The following is a 19,638-nucleotide window of genomic DNA, read 5'->3' on the forward strand; positions in this document are numbered from 1 at the left end:
GTTATCGAAGAACATTACTGCTGATCGATAATGTTAGAGGTTTTGGGTTTTGTTTGTTTTTTTTTTTTTTTTGGTTTACGAGGAATTCTTCTTTACTTGTTCGCAGCTGCTCCCTCCTCAGCGGTTCAGTTTGGGGAGATCTACCACCAAACTGTCATCTCCTAATGGTCAGCTCGTGGTCTTTGTAAAACCAACCGGTCCTCACCTTATTCGAAAATCACTAGCACTGAGCCAATAAGAGGTACTATGTGGGTCCCAATAATACACATCAATTAAAAAAATAAAAATGGGCTTGAAATCTGCAGTATTTGGATTTTTTTTTTTTTTTTTTGGGGAGGGGAGGGGAGGCTTGGGAGCATAAAAGGGGTCGGACCAAAGAACCGGGTGACCGATTCAAATCAGAACGAGTACCCTAACTGATTTGTGTTTTGTTTTTCACCAGATACCAACCAAGGTTTTAAAACTCGGAATCAGTCATAGAAGATTCTAATCCGAATTGACCTGAATCGGTTCAAGAATCGAAAATCTAGGCTATTTTATTGTGAAAATCGAATTGATTCAAGAATTGGGAATCAGCCTGATTTAAGATAGATTACAAAGAAAATGATTAGGAATCAGCTGATTCGGATTCGATTCCGATTTAAGAAGCAACGATTAAGAATGGTGGAATTCGAGATCGGTGAATTGACCGATTTGGAACAGATTCTGATCCGAATTGGGCGATTCCCAATTTTTAAAATCATGATACCAACTTGATTTGAAAATGGACCAGCCTTGGAATGTAGTGCTGAGCTGTCAAAGGTTATGATAATTCCATTGCTTTGACCTGATGGTTTGATTGGGATATTTTCGAGAAAAACATCTAGTGAGAGGTGTTATTGGTTGATTCAGGCCAGACTGATCACCGGTCCAATAAGCCTTTTATAAAACATTGAGTCTCAAAATGAATGTATTCCTAAAAAGAAGAAAAAGGGAGTCTCCTGGCTGGTACCTTCCTCCCTCCCTACCTATCGCCTCCTAAAAAAAGTAAAATATATATAAAAAGTTTTTAATTCCACTAAAAAAAAACAGGAAATAAAAAAACCATCTACGATCGAACTGTGCCATTTTGCTCCATGTGTGTTGATCAGGGTTTTTGTAATCGGTATCAAGATTGGTATTGATCTCATTTGATACCGATCTGAATTGGCCCACATGATCTAGATTAGACAGATTTATTTCTGCTTTCTTAAAAAAAAATGGATTTTTATACTTTTATTCTTAGTCTATATTGATCCTAATAAAAATCCTCTACCGTATTGGTGTGTGGTGCACATCTTGTGGCACAGCAGAGATGAAGTGTGCCAGCGTGGCACACATCGCCTCTGTTGTACCGTAGGATGTGCACTGCACACCCTACACTACGATAGAGGATCCAGACTCTATCGATTCAATGATACAGAATTGATATCGATCTCCACCGATACTTATACGAATTAGCCAATCTAATATCGATTCCTGAAACCATGATCCTGACCCTCTTGATTTTGTGTAATTTATCATATATTTTTTGTGAAAGGAAAATTATATATGATGAAAAGGGTAACTCTATGTTCGTCAAATGGTCCATTTTTTTAATTGTTTTTTGGAGACAGGAGGGGTATCCGACTTTAGACCGACTAAATCCCCCCTGGGCTCGTACATGACCCCTGTGCCACGCTCAAATCAGGAGCTTCTGGGCCCTAGTGAGCCTCAGGCGAGTGGCCCCAAAAAATTATGCAACGATAAAGGTTTGATCACGAGACCTCGCTTCTTGAGACGAAGTCTCATGTCCGCTCCAAAAATGGTCCATATTTTGTTTAATTCCAAGAGGAAGTCGGTCTGTGATTCCCTCAACTGACGATCCCTGCAGCTTAAAGTCAAAATACTTTATTTTGCGTTATTTTCTGCCTACCATTCACACCATCAACCGAGAAATACTTTTAGATGAACCTGCTGTTTGGTTCCTGTAACAGCTCTAACCCAATCTATGTTATTTCTGTCAGAACTATTATGAGAAATTTAAATTCTTATAAAAATGAAAAAGTTTTACATCCTTGTTCAAATAGGCCGAGAGCTTATGCACTCTCTCCTTACCTGGTCATTTTATGAGCATTAGAAACAATATTCCTAGTTCTCTTAATCACACAGACATAATCAAAATATTTCTTGAGTTGGTGAATCTCATAGAAAAAGCAAATTAAATATTTTCCAAGGCCAGCCTTTCATACTCTTCTGTATGAGTCAGTCTATCACATCTTGACAGTTCATCAAAACTACCACACATCCACCCCGAGTCAGTCTATCACATCTTGACAGTTCATCAAAACTATCACACATCCACCCCTGTTCTTTTGCTCCTTGCATCCCTTGATAAATTCCTTGTATCTCTAATTCTTTCAAACTCGCTAAAAAAACTATTATTTATATATGCCAAGTAAAATGAGAGTGACACAACAAAATAGAATACCAACCCGCATGTCATTCTGTTCTCTCATAGCTGTCAACAAAAATAATAAGACATGACTCCCATGTCACTACTATTTGACATGGGAGTCATGTTATACTAACTACTATACACTACACGAGAATATTTGAAAGGACTACATTGTTCTGAAAGCCAAACTGTCACCAAGAGGTAACAACAGGGCAAAAATGGTATGGGCTCCAACATGGTTTACACAAATGGTATCCCACATGAAGCTACAGGCCAACACAAGTTGGGGATGATACCTTGACACAAACCCTGTAGGAACCATTGACCTATCACCTGGGGATCCTATGGTGAAGCCATGCCCATCTCCCTAAAATCTTTTCAGTTTTGCTGTTGCCAGTCCTACTGGTCGATTCATACAGGTCGATTGGATCGACCACTGTTACTGTCTTTCCAAAATTGGGTCTGGCCTTGGTTTAGAACTTAAACCAAGGGAGGGTACCCCTGGACTCCTCGTCTATTTTAAACACTGATGGATGTCTCTTACAAAGCTATCATTGAGTCCTTTCAAAAAAAGTACGAGGTTTTTTGTATCACCACCCCCTTTGGTCAATTTTGGTCAATCTACATCCCCTATCAGCCCAGACTACTTTTCTCTGCTCATGACCCCAATTGGTTCTGACTTAATTGGCAAAGATTATTCGTTCACCCGAACCTTATCGGCCTCAAGCGAGCGAGGGGGTAAAGTGATGTGTCACAAAAATTCGTTCCACAAATGGATGACACATGGCAAATTTTTGAGTCAATTCATAAGAGGCAAGGTTCGATATTGATTTATGGAAAACTTTGGAACCAAGAATGAATAGCCCACTATTCAATAGGATATAAAGCATATGTCTAACATGGACATCTTGACATTGAAAGCATCAATCATTCGGCATTGGGGAACAGAGAACAGACCTCCATCGTCCACATCTTCATTACACCTTGTCTCAATGTATCAAGTCGCATTACAATTCGGCAACATTTATTGAAGGCATGCTCAAGGTAATCTAATATCCACTGAAAGGGTTGATTATCTTCTGACAAGCAGCTTCACATTTAAGACATGCATACTTAAGCCAACAAATCTTGGGTCGCATAAGGGCTCAAAGTCCCATCAAGTCAAATCACTACATATCCTCCCGATTGCTTATAAAGGTCAGATGAAAAACTTTGGGTAAGGCTAATTGAACTTAATCCTCTATCTTAGAACCAATTCTTGACGTTAATAGACTATGATCAAAGAATCCTGATTTGATTCTACATTTCTTCTTGAACCTGTCTCTTTCTTGACTAGTTTTCCTAAAAACTGATTTAAGCATCGAAGGATTACACCAAAGCTAGCTCCAATTCACCTCTTGTGTCCTCTTTATTTTTGTGCAGATTGACACATTTGACGGCCTGTGTCACTTCTTCAATTTTCATCCACATCAGAAGGCTCTCGTAAATGGGTAAAGCAAAGAAAACTCAAATATTGAATGATCACCCTCAAACACCTCCTATTTTGTATTCACTTCTTATGAAGCGAAAATATGTTCCTATTTTTAATGCAGCATAAAGACGTTCTTCTGATATGTTACAGAGAAAATGGAAAACTAACATGTCAAACAACTCGATTCAATCATCCTTTAAATTGCCATTCCCTACGACACATGGGGCAATGTGCTTGAGGAGTCTGCGAATTCACCCATTTCAAGATGCAATGAAGATGGAATGCGTGATTGCATGCACCCCAAACTGCAAAACAAGAAGATGATATTAACTTCTTTTTTTGGGTGGAAAAAGATTATATTAACTGTGAGAGAGAGAGAGAATTGTGATTGTACATTAAAAATAATATTCAATATGGAGTAATGGCATTTATATTGAAAAGCCAACTTGAGATAACTTGTAAAATGAATCCCAACCACGCCTCCCTCCTCTGTTAGGAGGAGACAAATCCTTCTTTCAGTGGTAAAATCACAAGCTGATAGCAAGGGGGAGGGTGGTTGAGGATGGGTTATAGGGTGAGGGTTATTATGCTTGTACCAAAAAGAATAAGGTACTGGTACGATTTCATTTCTATCTACTTGTCCACTTGCTCTCACTCTACTCTATATTGAAGTTAATGGCTCTAACTTTTCCAATATTAGTACCTTCAAGTAATATTCGACAAGGTGATCCAATTTTTTTTTCTTCATTATTTTTATTTTTTTATAATTTTATTTCAGTCAGGAAACTCGATTTAGAAGCCAAATCTTTTGTTTACAGGAGATGAACTTCTGAAGATAACGTTTGGCTGTACCAATGTTTTTTAACTGTCCAACACATCCTGAAGTTCCAGATGCATTCCAGGAAAGTTCTGCATCAATCGAGGTTTAGGCCTTCGGGGATGATCGGACAGTGTTCCAGTTTTCCAGACATCCCTTTAGAACTGCTTAAAACTACTCCACTCCATGAGTTGTTTCTCTCAAAAGACCAAATAAAACCCCTAATGGGCCATATAAACTGATGCATTATTGCTTCTGTTGTCCAGGTCGAACCCAAATTTGGGTTTTGGGTCTAGTAGGATATTTAGGCATTAAATTTGGTTAATAATGTAATCTTTTATTTTGGTAGGAAGTTGGATACATTAGTAGACTAGCAGGTAGGATTTGATTTTATTTCTATTTCAGGTTTAGAGTTTTGGTTAGGAAACTTAGGCACTGCTTGATAACCTTACCAGAAACTGTTTCTGGTGTTTTTTTATTCTGAGAAACATAAAAACACTCAAAAAGTGCTTGATAAACATTGTTCCATAGAAATTGTTCTTGGGTGGATAAATCAAAATTTCTGCTCCCCAGCTGACTTTTGACAGAACATGTTGGACATGTTCTGTCATTGCTCAGCACAAATCGACCAAAAGTGTGCCCGATAAAATACGAAACCATTTGACCTAAAGCTCTTCAAACACAACTCCTCTTTCGTCTTCTTCAGCGAGAACCCTAACTGTGGAGAGCTCCGGTTATCAGGTAATGAATCTCTCTCGCTCTCTCCTATCTTTCTCTCTCGCCGCATCGTGATCTCTCGCTCTCTCGCTCTCTCCCTCTGTCGCCCCATCATGCTTCGTCTTACTGGAGGTTTGTTTTATTTTGAAGATTGAATGCATCTTTCCAGTTGCCCTCTGTGGTTTCCCACGAATTTCAGTACCCTGTGGTTCAAATCTACTGGCAGGTATGCTTTTTTTTTTTTTTTTTCTTGTTTAAATCTTGTTAATCCATGTCTCTCGCTCTCTCTGGCTTCGTATTACTGTAAATCCGTTTTTTGGATTTAGTTTGATGCATTTTCGCTGTTTTGTGATCTTGTTCTCAATGTTCGATAGGTCTGCTTTCATTTTTTGGCATTTGGCTTTTAATTCTTCAATATTGCAGCAATTTATTTATTATTTTTGGATTTATATTGTAATCTTTCATTTTACTTTGAATGGGCTACATAGGTAGAGTTCAACTCCATTTAGTTTTAGAGTTTGAATAGGAGTCTTAGTTTTACAACTTTATACAGGGGTATGCCTGTAATCGATGGACAGAGTTGAATAATATTGAGTTGAGTTGCATAAGCTGGTGAGTGTTGTGTTTGTCCTGCTGGTCAACTGCTGTTCTTCTTTCTCCATCTCCCTCCTCATCGCAGGTACCATCTCTTTTCTCTTCCCTTCCCCTACGTGATCCTCGTCTTATCCTCGCTCTCTCTTCTTTACTGTATTCTGTTCTTACCTTTACCCGGTTACTGTCGAACCAACTGAACCACAAGAGACTCGATCTAACTCTCTAACAATCTGTCCATTTATTGAAATTCAACACATCCCCCTCCAATATAAAAAAAGGATGTAACTGGTGCAGTCCTCTGGTTCATTTCTCAATCTTTTCTCTTAGTCTTTCTTGGTGAACTAAGGTGGGTTAAGGGCATTGATGATATCTTTATGCATCTGGTACAAGGATTTTAATTCTTCAATATTGACATGTGTATACGATCTTCAATAGGTAATTAGACCATTGATACTTGGCCAAGTTGTGTTTGTTGTTATGAAGAAGGGATAATGTGGTTGTGTGGAGGAGTGGGTTCATGATAGATCATGTGTGCATGTCCCCCAGCATAAGTGCTGGTTATTGGAATTGGGATTTCTTCTTCTTGACCTGAAAGATCCATCTCTTTCTCTCTCTCTCTCTCTCTGTGTGTGTTTGTTTGTTTGGAGACCAAAAGAAAGAAAGAACAAAGGAAGAAGAAAACAATTAAAGGCCAGAATGATTAAGGATAGAACTTGTTTTTGGTCTGGGATTCTTGAGACTTGTCTTCAGGAATGTCCCCCCTTCTTGCTTTCCATTTCTTCCCCCCTCTATAATGACCCACTACAGAATGTAAAGACCTCTGATACTCTTTGACACCATAATATTACCTAAATAATTAACCACTAAAGCTTTCTTTTCTCTCTCTCCCTTTCTCTTTCTCTGTAAATGTGGTTCAGGTACACTATTCTTGGAGCAAAGTGTATTAGGGTTATATCTTAAGGGACTAAGGCTATCTTGCCTCTATTATGCTGTGAAAATTTGGACAAGGTTTCCTAGGATTACCAGGACTCCCAGGTGTGCATCAATTCTCATACCTATTCTTAAATTATATGTTTGGATTCAATTAATGTGAAAATTGAAATATATTCTATATAGATAATGAATTGGATCTACTAGTGGTTGCAAACTCAGTTGGTGTTGTAGGAAAGTAAAACAGGAAGTCATGATGTTCAACAAAACAAAACCCAGTGTGTATACCCTCCATAGTCTTGGACATGAAACTTTACTATCGGACCACACATTCAGTACCTAGTCACCCAGTCACTGAGTACAGATTGGTCTGTCCATGTCATTTTTGTTTCCTTAAGGCAGATCCTCCCACCCCCCTCTTTTTCTCTCCTGTTTACAAGTGATGAGTGGAATAAAATGGCAACCGAGCAAGTAAACTTGGACCTGAAACTGTTCAGTATGTCCTAGAGAATGCCAAGATGAGTCCAAAAGTCATGAATTTTGAGGGGCAGGTGGCACAAGGAATTGGATCTCCATTCAGTGAGGAGTGATAACCAAAAAGAAAAGACAAGAGAAACGGTAGAGATCAGAACAATTGTGGAGAAAGATAGCTCTAGTCAATTGGACCAGTATTTTAGTAAGAACAAGGAGGATGGGTGGAAGTCTGAGATTCAAAACATGAGTCCACATAGTTCAGCTTAGCCGTACATTGAATGGATTTTTTGGACAAAATTAATGGGTTTTTTATTTTCTATCCTGTTGTGGTCCCAATCATTTCTTTTTATTTTTTTAGTGTGGTCCCAATCAAATTGTCGTCTCAGGAATTTAAACCAGAATGAACTGAAATGACCATAGTTGGAAATCATCTTGGGGAAAGTGTTTTAAAGGTGGAAATGAGTTTACTTCTTGTTGTTTTTCCTTGATTGTATTGCTTCAATAGATAGAAATACCCTTTTGTCTCCACTGATAAAATACTACTTGATGGGTCTTTAGCTCAAATTGGTAGAGCACTTGGAACATGAGCATGTTCCAAGAGGATGGTGGTTCGAGTCCACTAAGGCCTTCTTTATTCAACTGTTCATAGCATAGTCAGTTATGCTACTAATCCACACAAGAACCCAATTTTAATGGCATCTTTAAAATTTGATATATTTTTATACTTACTTTGGTTATTATAATGAGATATTTTAATTTTATGCTAAGGTTGGTAAGAAAAGGATTTTACAATTCTTTTTTTGGTATAATTGACAAAGAAATGGCATTATCGTAATTAACATCAAATAGGGAAGATATTTTTAATTACAATGTTTATTTTAATCTTTATTATCTAAAATACATTATTCAAGATAAATATTATTAAAATTGATCACATTACATGTTCCCAGAAACAGATTTTATCAAGCACCAATGGTGTTCCAATTGTCTTCTAAAAACGTTTCCAGAACAGGTTTACCAAGCGGGTAAAAAACGGTTTCTCAGCAAAGAAAATGAAAAAAACTGTGCTGAGAAACAAAAAAATGTTTTGGTGTTTCCCAGCACATATTCAGAACAGAAACACCTGGTAAGGTTATCAAGCGGTGCCTTAGAGCCCACTTGATAACCTTACAAGAAACAGTTTCTGTTGTTTTTCCGTTCTGAGAAACGGAAGAACACCTAAATATCACTTGATAACGAAGTGTTTTTTGTGACTGTTTTTAGAAACATAAATCAAAATTTATGCTCCCTGGAAGACTTTTGACAAAACATGTTGGACATGTTCTGTCGTTTCTAGACTGGAAATTGGAAAAGTGTGCTCGATAAAAACTCCTATATCGGTTCACTATGCTCTTTTGTAAAATTGGAAAAGTGTGTCAAACATATCCTTTTGTTAAGTTTATTTTCGCTTGTTTCCAAGAACAAGTTTACCAAACGGGTCAAAAACGGTTTCTCAGCACAGAAAATGACAAAACTGTTTTGCTGTTTCTCAGCACATAACTAGAACAGAAACACCCGTAAGGTTATTAAGTGGGCATTTAATTTCTTTTTGTCTTTATATTTGTAAACAACCAAACATAATGAACAGATCTGAATATTGAATATTGAATATTGAAAAGTTAAAGTTAGGACACCATAATCTTCTTCTTTCGCTTCATACCCTTCCCTTCTTTTATTATCATCTGTCCTTATTTTATCATTTCTTCCAAGTTAGTCACTATTAAATTAATACAAATCCATTTGTGTCTTATGTTCTTTATTTCTATCAAGTAGCCCCTTCAAAATTCTGATTAACTATCAAATTGTCACTACCATTACACATTGACCATTATAGGTACTTAAGAATGTGTTTGGTTCGGCAAACCAACTGGTGGTGTATCAGTGGATACATGAATCTGAATTTAAAAAACTGTTTGGTTCAAATTGTTGATGAACGGATTCCGATTCATAAATATGGGTGATTCCACTTTTTCTATGTAAATGTGCATCTATTTTGTGGACCCATATTTGATTCACGAAAATCTAACCCTACTATAAATACCTTTTTTGTTTGTGAATCTACAATGATTCAACAAACTATCGGGCACTACCTCTTAACCCTCGACTGGTTCACCTCCTGCGAAGGGTAGACCTCTCCAACCCTCGACTGGTTCGTCTCCTTCGAAGGGAAGACCTCTCAACCCTCGATTGGTTCGTCTCCTGCGAAGGGAAGACCTCTCCAACCCTCGACTGGTTCGTCTCCTGCAAAGGTAAGATCACTCTCTCTCTATCTCTCTCTCTCTCTCTCTCATTATCTAACTCCATCCCTGTATCTCTCTCTCTCTCTCTCTATCTTTGGTTTTGTAAACCTAGGGTTTAACCCTACCAGGTTCTGAGTTTTGAATGTGGAAAATGCAGGTTAGGGGTTTTTTTTTTTTATAAAAAAAAAAATTGGATTGTACGTGTTTGGTTCTGATTGTTCTCAATTTTTTTTCCTTCTTCTACTGGTACATCTGATATGTGCAATCTACAATGAAGATTGCATGCAAGCTACATGTCCCTTCGGCTCTTCTATGGATTCAACCAGCAACTTTTCTTGACATCTACTACTACTATTTCAATGGCTATAGTGATCTAATTGCCAACAGAAGTGATCCCTCTTATTCTATTGAGCTCCCTAGGCTTCCATCTCTGATCGGTCGAGATCTTCCTTCCTTCCTCCCATCAAACCCTTACGCTTTCGCCCTCAAGACATTCAAACAACAGTTTGAGACCTTGGAACAAGAAACCAAGCCACGAGTTCTTGTGAACACCTTTGATGCCTTGGAACACCAAGGATTAAAAGCTATTGAAAAGCTTAATTTGGTCGCTATTGGGCCTTTAATTCCTTCGGCATACTTAGATGGCAAAGACCCATCTGATAAATCCTTTGGAGCAGATCTATTTAAGGGCTCAAAGGATCATATCGAATGGTTGAACTCAAAGCCAAATTCTTCTGTGGTTTATGTTGCTTTCGGAAGCGTTGCTGAGCTACCCAAACGGCAAATGGAAGCCATTGCTAATGGGTTATTGCAAAGTCGCCGAACATTCTTGTGGGTTATTGCAAATTGCAGGTTAGGGTTTTTTTTTTAAAATAAAATAAAATTGGATTGTACGTATTTGGTTCTGATTGTTCTCAATTTTTTTTCCTTCTTCTAATGGTACATCTGATATGTGCAATCTATGATGAAGATTATCCAATCTCTAATGAGGTAGCTGTGCAATCTATGATGAAGATTTTAATGAGGTAGCAATGCCTAAGGTATTCTTGGGAAGAAATTTTCAAGTTCGACACTTGAGCACTGCATAATCTCTGTCTCTGATTCTCTCTGCTCTACCTAAAGCAGCTAAGAAGTATAATTTTTACTCCAATGCTCCCATGCAGTACGCCAGACTCATGTTCTGATACTGCTACAAATAATTCCACCCCCTCTTTTTCAAATTCCCCTCTCTACAGTACCAAGATCAGCAAATTAACTTACTTATTTCATCCTCTGCCACCTTACAGTGAGTTCCTTTTTTTTTCTTCCTAGAAAGAAAAGAATGTAAGAAATTTGGAGAGACAGGATAGAGAATAGCTCCATACTTTCTTTGCATTCAGTTCTTGGTTAGGCTTAAAATGGTTTTCTTGAGAGCACGTTGGTAATGAATAGGAAGGTTGATGATGAAAGGAAAATAGTAGAGTGGTGAGCTTCGTTTTCTAGCTGGTAAGGTGAGTTGGAAAATGGAATAGTACCAGGTGGAGAGGGAGAGAGAGAGTAGCAGATAAGATAGGATAGGAGGCCTAAATTGGATAAAACACCAAATTGTGGGCCAAATCTAGAGGGACTAGGAGGGAAGGGTAGAGAGACAAAGAGAAGTGGTTAAGCTTCTTGCTTTTGATTCTTTGGATCACTTCACTACAAATTAGGTATTAATAAGAGGGTAGAGGGTAGAAGGCTTGTCTTCCCAATTTCTTGGTTTTGGGTGTGTAAAACCATATTTGATTTTCAAGGGAATGTTAGTTAAGGGAATAACTTTGTAGGTTGGGAGAAGAATGTGTTGTTCTCCAAGCAATAATGTTGGGTCTTTGTTTCTAAGGCTTCTTGGGTATAACTTTAGAGCTACTGTATCTTCTCAAAACCTTCAAAATTTTCCTTTTCTTTGTGGAGAAATGTGTAAGTTTGTTCCTCTCCATAGTTCAAAATGGAGTTTGGATTGCATAAATATAGGGAACTTGTTAGGTAATGGAGGGGTAGAGTGTTAGAAAATATAATTATTTGCTTTTGGGTGATATTTGGATCATTTTAGTTTATAATTTTTTAGTGATCTTTCTAGGATAAATCCATATGTGACTGTCTTATACATGTTCCCTCATGTACGTCTCTATTGTTTCTCGTTATGTAGTGTAGAAGAACCCAACTGTAACAATATGCCAAGTGGCATATGACCTCCTTCTTGATGACTAACTTGATTGCCCCAATGAACTTACTGCATTTGTTACTGTCCCCTACTTTAATTCAAGCTTTTTAGCAGCTCATCTTCTTCTTACCATGGGGCTACTGTATAGTTGCCAAGACTCTAAATGCAAGGTTCTATTCTATATTCATGTTTTAGCTACTGACCTACTTACACTACTCATGTTGAAGACTTAAAAGAGTTGCTTCTTTTTTAGAATGTTGCTGCTTCATTATGCAAACATCATCAAGATTCTGACTTCTATGAAAAGCCCTTGGAGAGGATGTGCAGAGGCTGGTGTAAAGCTTTTCAACAAGAAGACTGAATGGGATCAATATAGGTTTTCACTGAATGATCTTACATATTCTCTTCCCAATGATGGCTGTGAGGTGAGTATTTGTGCACTCAGATGCTTCGGAAAACCCAACGTTTAATGGTTCCATTCCAGTCACAATCTAGCATCGAGAATATGTTTAATTTTCTTGAGAAACTAATGCTATTTTGCTGTTTGTAGAAGACTAGATAATGGTATGATTGTTAGGTTTGACGTCTGAAGATAAAAAAATTTAAAAAGCAGAGGATGTTGATAGTTTTCCTTGTTTTTAGTGGACAACTACTTAATATAATTGGAAAACCTTCTCTCCCAATACAGTGCAGGCGTTCACTATTATCATGTTTATTGATTAGTCAAAGGTTTGTTTTTCAGCAATGATCATTCAATTAAGATTAGGCCTTTTTCTTTTGCATCTGTAAGGAGTGAAAACTAATATGATCTACAAACTAAGGTTTTTTATGCTAATTGAATGTGGGAAAAAACTGGTTATTCTTGTCTACTTGATTGGTCTTTAGCTCAAATTGGTAGAGCACTTGGAACATGAGCATGTTCCAAAGGGATGGTGGTTCGAATCCACCAAGGTCCAAACTCCTTTAGCTACAGAAGATTGTGACCATTTCTTATAGTATATATGAACTAATTATATCTTATTAATGTAATGGATGACAAGGACAATAATTGGATAGGAACTCTATTAACTGCCATTTTAATTCAAGTTTAAACATTAGTTGCATGCAAAATTTCTTCATAATTGTTTCATATTCTAGCCATATAGTAGCCAATGTGTTGACATGATCTATCTGAACCAAACAGTTTTTCATACAGATTGAAGTTGAATCCAACTGACAGACTTAGGTAAACCAAACAGTTTTTCATACAGATTCAAGTTGAATCCAATTGACAAACTCAGAGTAACCAAACAGTTTTTCAGGAAGATTCAGTTAACAGACTCAGGGTAACCAAACAATTAATTTGTAAGGACAACGGATTAACTGGTGCACCACCAATGGATTCCTCACCAATATCAATGCAACCAAACACTTCCTAAGTGGGCCCAAAATGATCCCAAACGGGGTTTTTAAACCCAAGATTGCATTACAAACTCTAACCGATAATATGGAAATACGAAAAAAGCTCCCCTAGTAACTAGTTAATAATGCTACAATTTGCACATCTACTTTCTCCTTTGCTAGATAGAACCATAGTTGTCAAGGCATCGTAGGCACCGCCTAGGCATCCAGGCGAACTTTTGGGGTCTAGGCGACTACCGCCTTAGTGTTATCAACCTAGGTTTGACTCGTATTTACGTCAAATTTCATTTAAGTAAATGTTATTTCATAAATGTTTTATATTAATTATTTCATTTACTTAAGATATTGTTCATAAATAAACAAATACCTCCTTATTTGAATCCAATAAAAATAGTTAAAAAATAAAATTCCAAAAGGATAAAAGTCAACCCCCCCCCCCCCCCATTCAAGAACAAAAATTGGATTTTTTGCGATAGATGCAATTTTGAACTTTTTAATGCTGGAGCTTTTCTCAATCTAAAAATTACATAAATCTTATTATGCTAAAACATTGTGGAAAACTAAAGTACGGTAAAATATTCATTTGTTTTGATATAAAAAACTCATTCAAACCAACTTTAACAACATTCACACACATCGAATAAGGTTTGACTGGAACATAACTCCTTCAATATTAATCATATTTAAGCAATCTTGAATTTGTTGGAAAGCTGGTTTTAACTCCTTCAATACAAAAAGTCTAATGTAAAAATAAAACTCTTTGACCAATCAAACTTCTTAGAGAACAAAAATATTTCTCTAAATCGAGAGCAGTTTAATTGCTTATAGATAAGATCATATTTTCTACGAATAGTATAAACCAAATGTGAGAGTAGGTATACCAAGACAATGACCAATTCCAAGAACAGTATAAACCAAATGTATGTTTTGATTGTTTTAAACCTCCAATTGCTTACTCCTTCAATTCTACTGTCTTCTAGTTCTATGATGATTTTTTATGACTTGGTGTGGCTTAATATTAATTTTTTGATGACTTGATGTGACTTAATGTTGATTTTTTATGACTTCGACTTGGCTTAATATTGATTTTTTATGACTTGATGTGGCTTAATGTTGATTTTTTATGATTTAAGGTATATTTTAGATGACTTGATGTGACTTAATATTGATTTTTTATGACTTGATGTGGCTTAATGTTGATTTTTTATGATATAAGGTATACATTGCTAGCATACTAAATAATGTTAGAAAAGAGGGGAAATAAAAAATAACAATTGGGCGCCTTGCTCACCTAGGCAACACCTAGGTGAGCGCCTTACCATCTAAGCGTTTAGGCACTCGTTGCCTAGCCAATCGCCTTGTCGCCTAAACACTTAGGCACCCCTGCACCGCCTTGGGTCGCCTTGACAACTATGGTTGTCATGGCGTCTAGGCGACTTAAGGCGTTGGAAAGGGTCCAAAATCAAGGCAACACCAACAAGGCATCTGGATGCCTAGGTCGCCTATACCCTAAGTGTCTTTTGTCACCACCTTGATGATGCCCTGCTGAAGTGGGGACACATAAGGAGAACCTAGGGTAGAAATTCTCTTGCATTAAAAGACCTTCCTAAACACGTATCAATCTGTTCTGATTTCCTATGCGTCCAGAATGTCAAAAGAAGACAGATTTGAGTAATGGAAATTTTAAATGGAAGAACGAATAGAGGGCATCAAAAGCACACCTTTCAATGATATTCAAGAGCAGTGGGGAGCTTGATAGGACTGATAAATTAGCTACAAATGTTTCTCTTTTTTTTCCTTTTATTTATTTATTTATTATTTTTATTTTTATTGGGGTGGGTTGGGGGTTGGAAGGGTGAGGAGGGGGTAAATCCTGTTTCAGCTGATGAAAACAACAGCCACAACTGGCTACTCCTAGAGTACCCTAAACAAAGAGATCAGCAGCAAAAAAAATCACTGGGCCAGAAAAGATGAGATGAATGAGAGAACAGTGCAAAATGCAATTTATGACTTTGTTTCCTTACTGGTCATTAGAGTGCACAGGGGTATGTGATATGTTCAGAAATGGGTGAAGGGTGCACTTCGGTCTTCTATTGACCATTGATCATTTTACAGTTTTCAAAGGGTCAGAATTTGAATGAGAGGAGGCTCCTTGATAGGAATGATTACCAATGTACTACTGTTATGTTCGTATGGTTCAGCAGTCGTTTCCCTTGAATTGTCCCCCTTCAAACAGAGTTGTGCACTAGACTGGTTAGATCAATTTGATCCTGTATGGAGGCCTAGGCGCAAGCTTGAGAGGCCCACATGGTGCTGGTGGTAGTCCAATGAGCTGAAATTGAGGGGGGGGTTTTTTTTTGGATAGTTATAATATAAGTTGAGCTTTTTATTTTATAAGTTTCATTGTAATGAACCTCACTTATAAGCATAAAAAGAGGGGATGAAGTTAGTACAAGAGATTAGCAGCTAAGCATTTGAGTTCAATAAGGCTACTTATTACCTAAAATAGATTTCTATTTTGAGTCTATTTACTTTATTCTGTGTGTGAAAGTGACTAGGAGTCTTTTTATGATTCAGTTTAGGAATTTCAAAAGGTCTTTTTATGTAAGTAATACACCCCCATCAGTTAAGCATGATTTGAATAAAGAATTTTGTGTTTTCTTAAGAATTTTGGAGCTGTTGAGCTCTGTATACAGGATTGGTATTCCAGATCTGATCTCCCTCTTTCTAGTTATGTTCATCTTTCTTCTTAAGTGTGATCTTTCCTCTCTCTCTCTTCTCTCTTCTCTACCCTGTTTTCTTCTAAGTTTCAGGTTGTTCTCTAATACAATATCTCTTCAGTTATTGATCTGATTTTCCTATAATCTAAGACCTAAGAATTTGTTTTTCCTCTCTGAGATTCTGGTCGATTACTACAGTTCTAGATCTGCTACTGTCAGTCCTAGTAGCACTAATATTCCTCTGAAACTAACTATTCCGTTATTAGAACAAGTTCAAATTATGCAGGTCTATTCCACCAACAGAATAGATCACTCAACTGAAATATTTGGTTAGCAAGATGCAGCTTTCCAAGGAGATTGTGAACAAGTTGAAGATCGAGTATGAGAACCCTGACCCTTTTACCACTTGCAGGCAAACATATTTACCATCCATATAACCTTTTTAAAATAAAAGGGGACTTTGTCAGACACTTGAATTAAACTAAGACAATCAAATGGAAAACATGAAGCACACGTGAAGAGCAATTAAGAGACTTACTTAATGGACAATCATCCCCTGGAAGTTTGCAATCAGGACAACAACCATCAAAAGCCATCCTGCAAATCCCACATGTTTCATCTTGGGCATCCCATGTCCAGGAAGCTACAGCATGCAACCTATATTTAGACAAATAGAAGGCAACTATAATACCATATCAACAACAGATATAGTAACACAAGATACCGTACAAAGAAAGGGAAATTATGTAATTGGTTTTTAAAAAAAAATCAACTTTGATGCAATATATGTAATTTAGACAATCTCACACTTCATATGTAAACACTGGGCAAGCACTCCCAGAAATTTATGATACAGATGCAAGAGATGGAGAGTACGTACTCTGTTTACAAGTCCAGCAATATTTTGACAGAACCATGTGTTAAGGAAAAGCATGAAGGATGAAACAGATGCAAATATCCAAATAAGCAAATGGACTCAAACAGAGTTGAAGCTAATGATTCTGAACAATGAAAAAAGGAGACCCAAAAGAATCAGGAATGAAATCCTTCAATAACTATTGATACATGTAATAAATAATACACTATTGAAACTCAAAAAACTAACAAATACAAACAAAAGGCATATAAGAAGCACAAAAAATGAAAAGAAAAAGAAGTATTGGATATGAGCATTGGAGAACCTACAACTAATTCAACTCTACTTAACTAAGCTTTCTCCATGTATCAAGAGAAGAGCAGGTGGAACCTTAGCCTTTTCCCACCAAACTGGGGAAAATTGTAGAACCAACACTAACCTCAAAGTTCTGATAAAGAATCTGTAGAGGAGCAAAATATAGGATTGGATTAGGTAGTCAAATTTGAGACTTTGTGCTACTAGAAAGTGACGATAGCTCATCTTGCTGGATCATTGACTCAAAAATTAACCTCAAGCTTTTCAGACACTTGGATTCTGAACCCAACTGTAAGACAAAATGTGGCTACCATCTCTTTATGAAACATACCATTCAGGGGATAGATGGAGGCAACTATTTCAGAAAACCAAATCGGATTTATGCCAGGAAGATCATCAATGGAGGCAATTTTCCTACTTAGGAGACTCATGGAAAGATATAGGGAGGGTAGGAAGGATCTCCATATAGTCTTTATAGACCTAGAAAAAGCCTATAACAGAGTTCCTAGAGAGTTTATCTGGCATTTCTTAGAGAAGAAGAGTGTCATGTAAATACCTAAACGTTATTAAAGATATGTATGTTGATGTGGTGACTAGCATTAGAACGACGGGGGGCCAAGGAAGTGAATTCCCAATCTCAATTAGGGTTACACACTTATACCAGGGTTCAGCCTTCAGCCCTTATTTGTTCGCGCCTATCATGGACAACTTAACCAGAGGCATACAAGATGAGGTCCCAAGGTGTATGATCTTTGCAAATGATATTGTATTGGTAGATGAGACAAAAGCAAGGATTAATGCCAAAGTGGAACTATGGAGATCAACCTTGGAATCAAAAGGTCTAAAGATAAGTAGAACTAGACCGAATATGTGGTGTGTAACTTCAGCAACTCTGAGATGGAAAATGAGGTGGTGAATATTGATGAGAGGGAGATCCCGCAAAGTGATCACTTTAGATATCTGGGATCAATCGTAAATAAGGAGGGTAACATAGAAGACAACGGTACCTAGAGGATTAACATAGGGTGGATGAAGTGGCGAGGCGCGTCCAGAGTTCTATGTGATTGGCGTATCCCTTTAAAGCTTAGAGGAATATTCTATAGGACTGTCATTAGACCAGCTATGATGTATGGTGCGAAATGTTGGGCTGTAAAGAAGTGTCATATAGATAAACTTGGTGTTGCAGAGATGAGGATGTTGAGATGGATGTGTGGGAAAACTAAGAAGGATAAAATAAGGAATGACCACAATAGAGTTGGGTTGGGTGTATCCCCGATCCATGACAAACTTAGAGAGAGTCATTTGAGGTGGTTTAGCCATGTTCAACGAAGACCTCCGAATGCCCCAGCTCGGAGGAGTGACATGATTCAAATTGAGGAAACCAAAAGGGCCAGGGGCAGACCTAAGATAACCATTGGAGAAGTGGTGAAGAAAGACATGCTTAACTTAGGTCTTGTTCTTGGTATAACTTCAAATAGAGCTGATTGGAGAGCAAAGATCCATGTGGTCGACCCCATTTAGTTGGCCAATGATGTTGTGATGTTATTGTTTACACTCCTTTATTGTGACCTAGAGCAGAATGTTAGGCAATTAAGAAGCGGTATGTAGCTGAAAAGGGTCGATGCCCGAGAGTTTGTGTCAATATTGAATGTCACTTCCCTTTACTTCTATATTCTTAATGGTTTGTCTCTTCTTGGATCCATGTAGCCGACCCCATTAAATTGGGATAGGCTGAGTTGTTGTTGTTGTTGTTACCATTCAGGGGATAGCATTAATGCGTAGGGGTTTGGGTACAACAATAAGAAAATGAATAAGAAGAGAATAATAAATCCAACAAGAAGGAAGCACTCGAATCTAGATGTAAAAGAAAATCAACTGCGAATGACATATATAGCCAAGAAGGATACGTAGTATCTTAACCTTCATTCTCTCCCCTGCAAAACCCAACATCTTATGTTAGCACAGTTATATCCTGGACCTCAAACACACAAATATGATCCATTTAGAAAATTATGAAACATTTTGATCTAATTTCACAATAACAATTACTGATTTCTTTACAAAGAGCAATAATGACAGACATGAGCATTGAAACCAACAAAGGGGGTTAAACAAGATAAATATTTTAATACTCTCTGAACAAAATGATCAGAGTAGGCCATTTTCCAGTGACTGATAGCCTTTAGTGCCGTTACAGTATCAAGACTAAGAAACCAGCACACAAACAATCAAGTATAGAAGAAAAAGAAACAATAAGAAAGAACAAAGGAAGAGAAGAGACAATTGAGAAGTCACAGCTAAAGAGAATACCTAGCTAAGACCCATAGCCAACAATATACAACTGTTAACAAAACAGGACTTTCGTGAATGGCTTGAATGATCAATGAGATCAGTCAAGCTCTCTATTTATAATAATAATAATAATAAAAG

The 19,638-nt window shown here is 37.3% G+C and overlaps 1 protein-coding gene across 1 annotated transcript; it reads right to left on the reverse strand.

Annotated features, from left to right (window-relative positions):
* Positions 1-3,964: 3,964 nt before the first annotated feature.
* LOC122655389 (anaphase-promoting complex subunit 11) lies at positions 3,965-17,639 on the reverse strand. Its single transcript, XM_043849586.1, has 3 exons — positions 17,540-17,639; positions 16,576-16,719; positions 3,965-4,231 (listed from the first exon to the last, which is right to left on the reverse strand). The coding sequence occupies exons 1-3, from the start codon at positions 17,637-17,639 to the stop codon at positions 4,116-4,118; spliced, it is 360 nt and encodes a 119-aa protein (XP_043705521.1). The 3' UTR covers positions 3,965-4,115.
* Between the last annotated feature and the right edge of the window lie 1,999 nt (positions 17,640-19,638).

The sequence above is a fragment of the Telopea speciosissima genome, chromosome 3 (genome assembly GCF_018873765.1).
Source record: "Telopea speciosissima isolate NSW1024214 ecotype Mountain lineage chromosome 3, Tspe_v1, whole genome shotgun sequence".
NCBI classification, from domain to species: domain Eukaryota; kingdom Viridiplantae; phylum Streptophyta; class Magnoliopsida; order Proteales; family Proteaceae; genus Telopea; species Telopea speciosissima.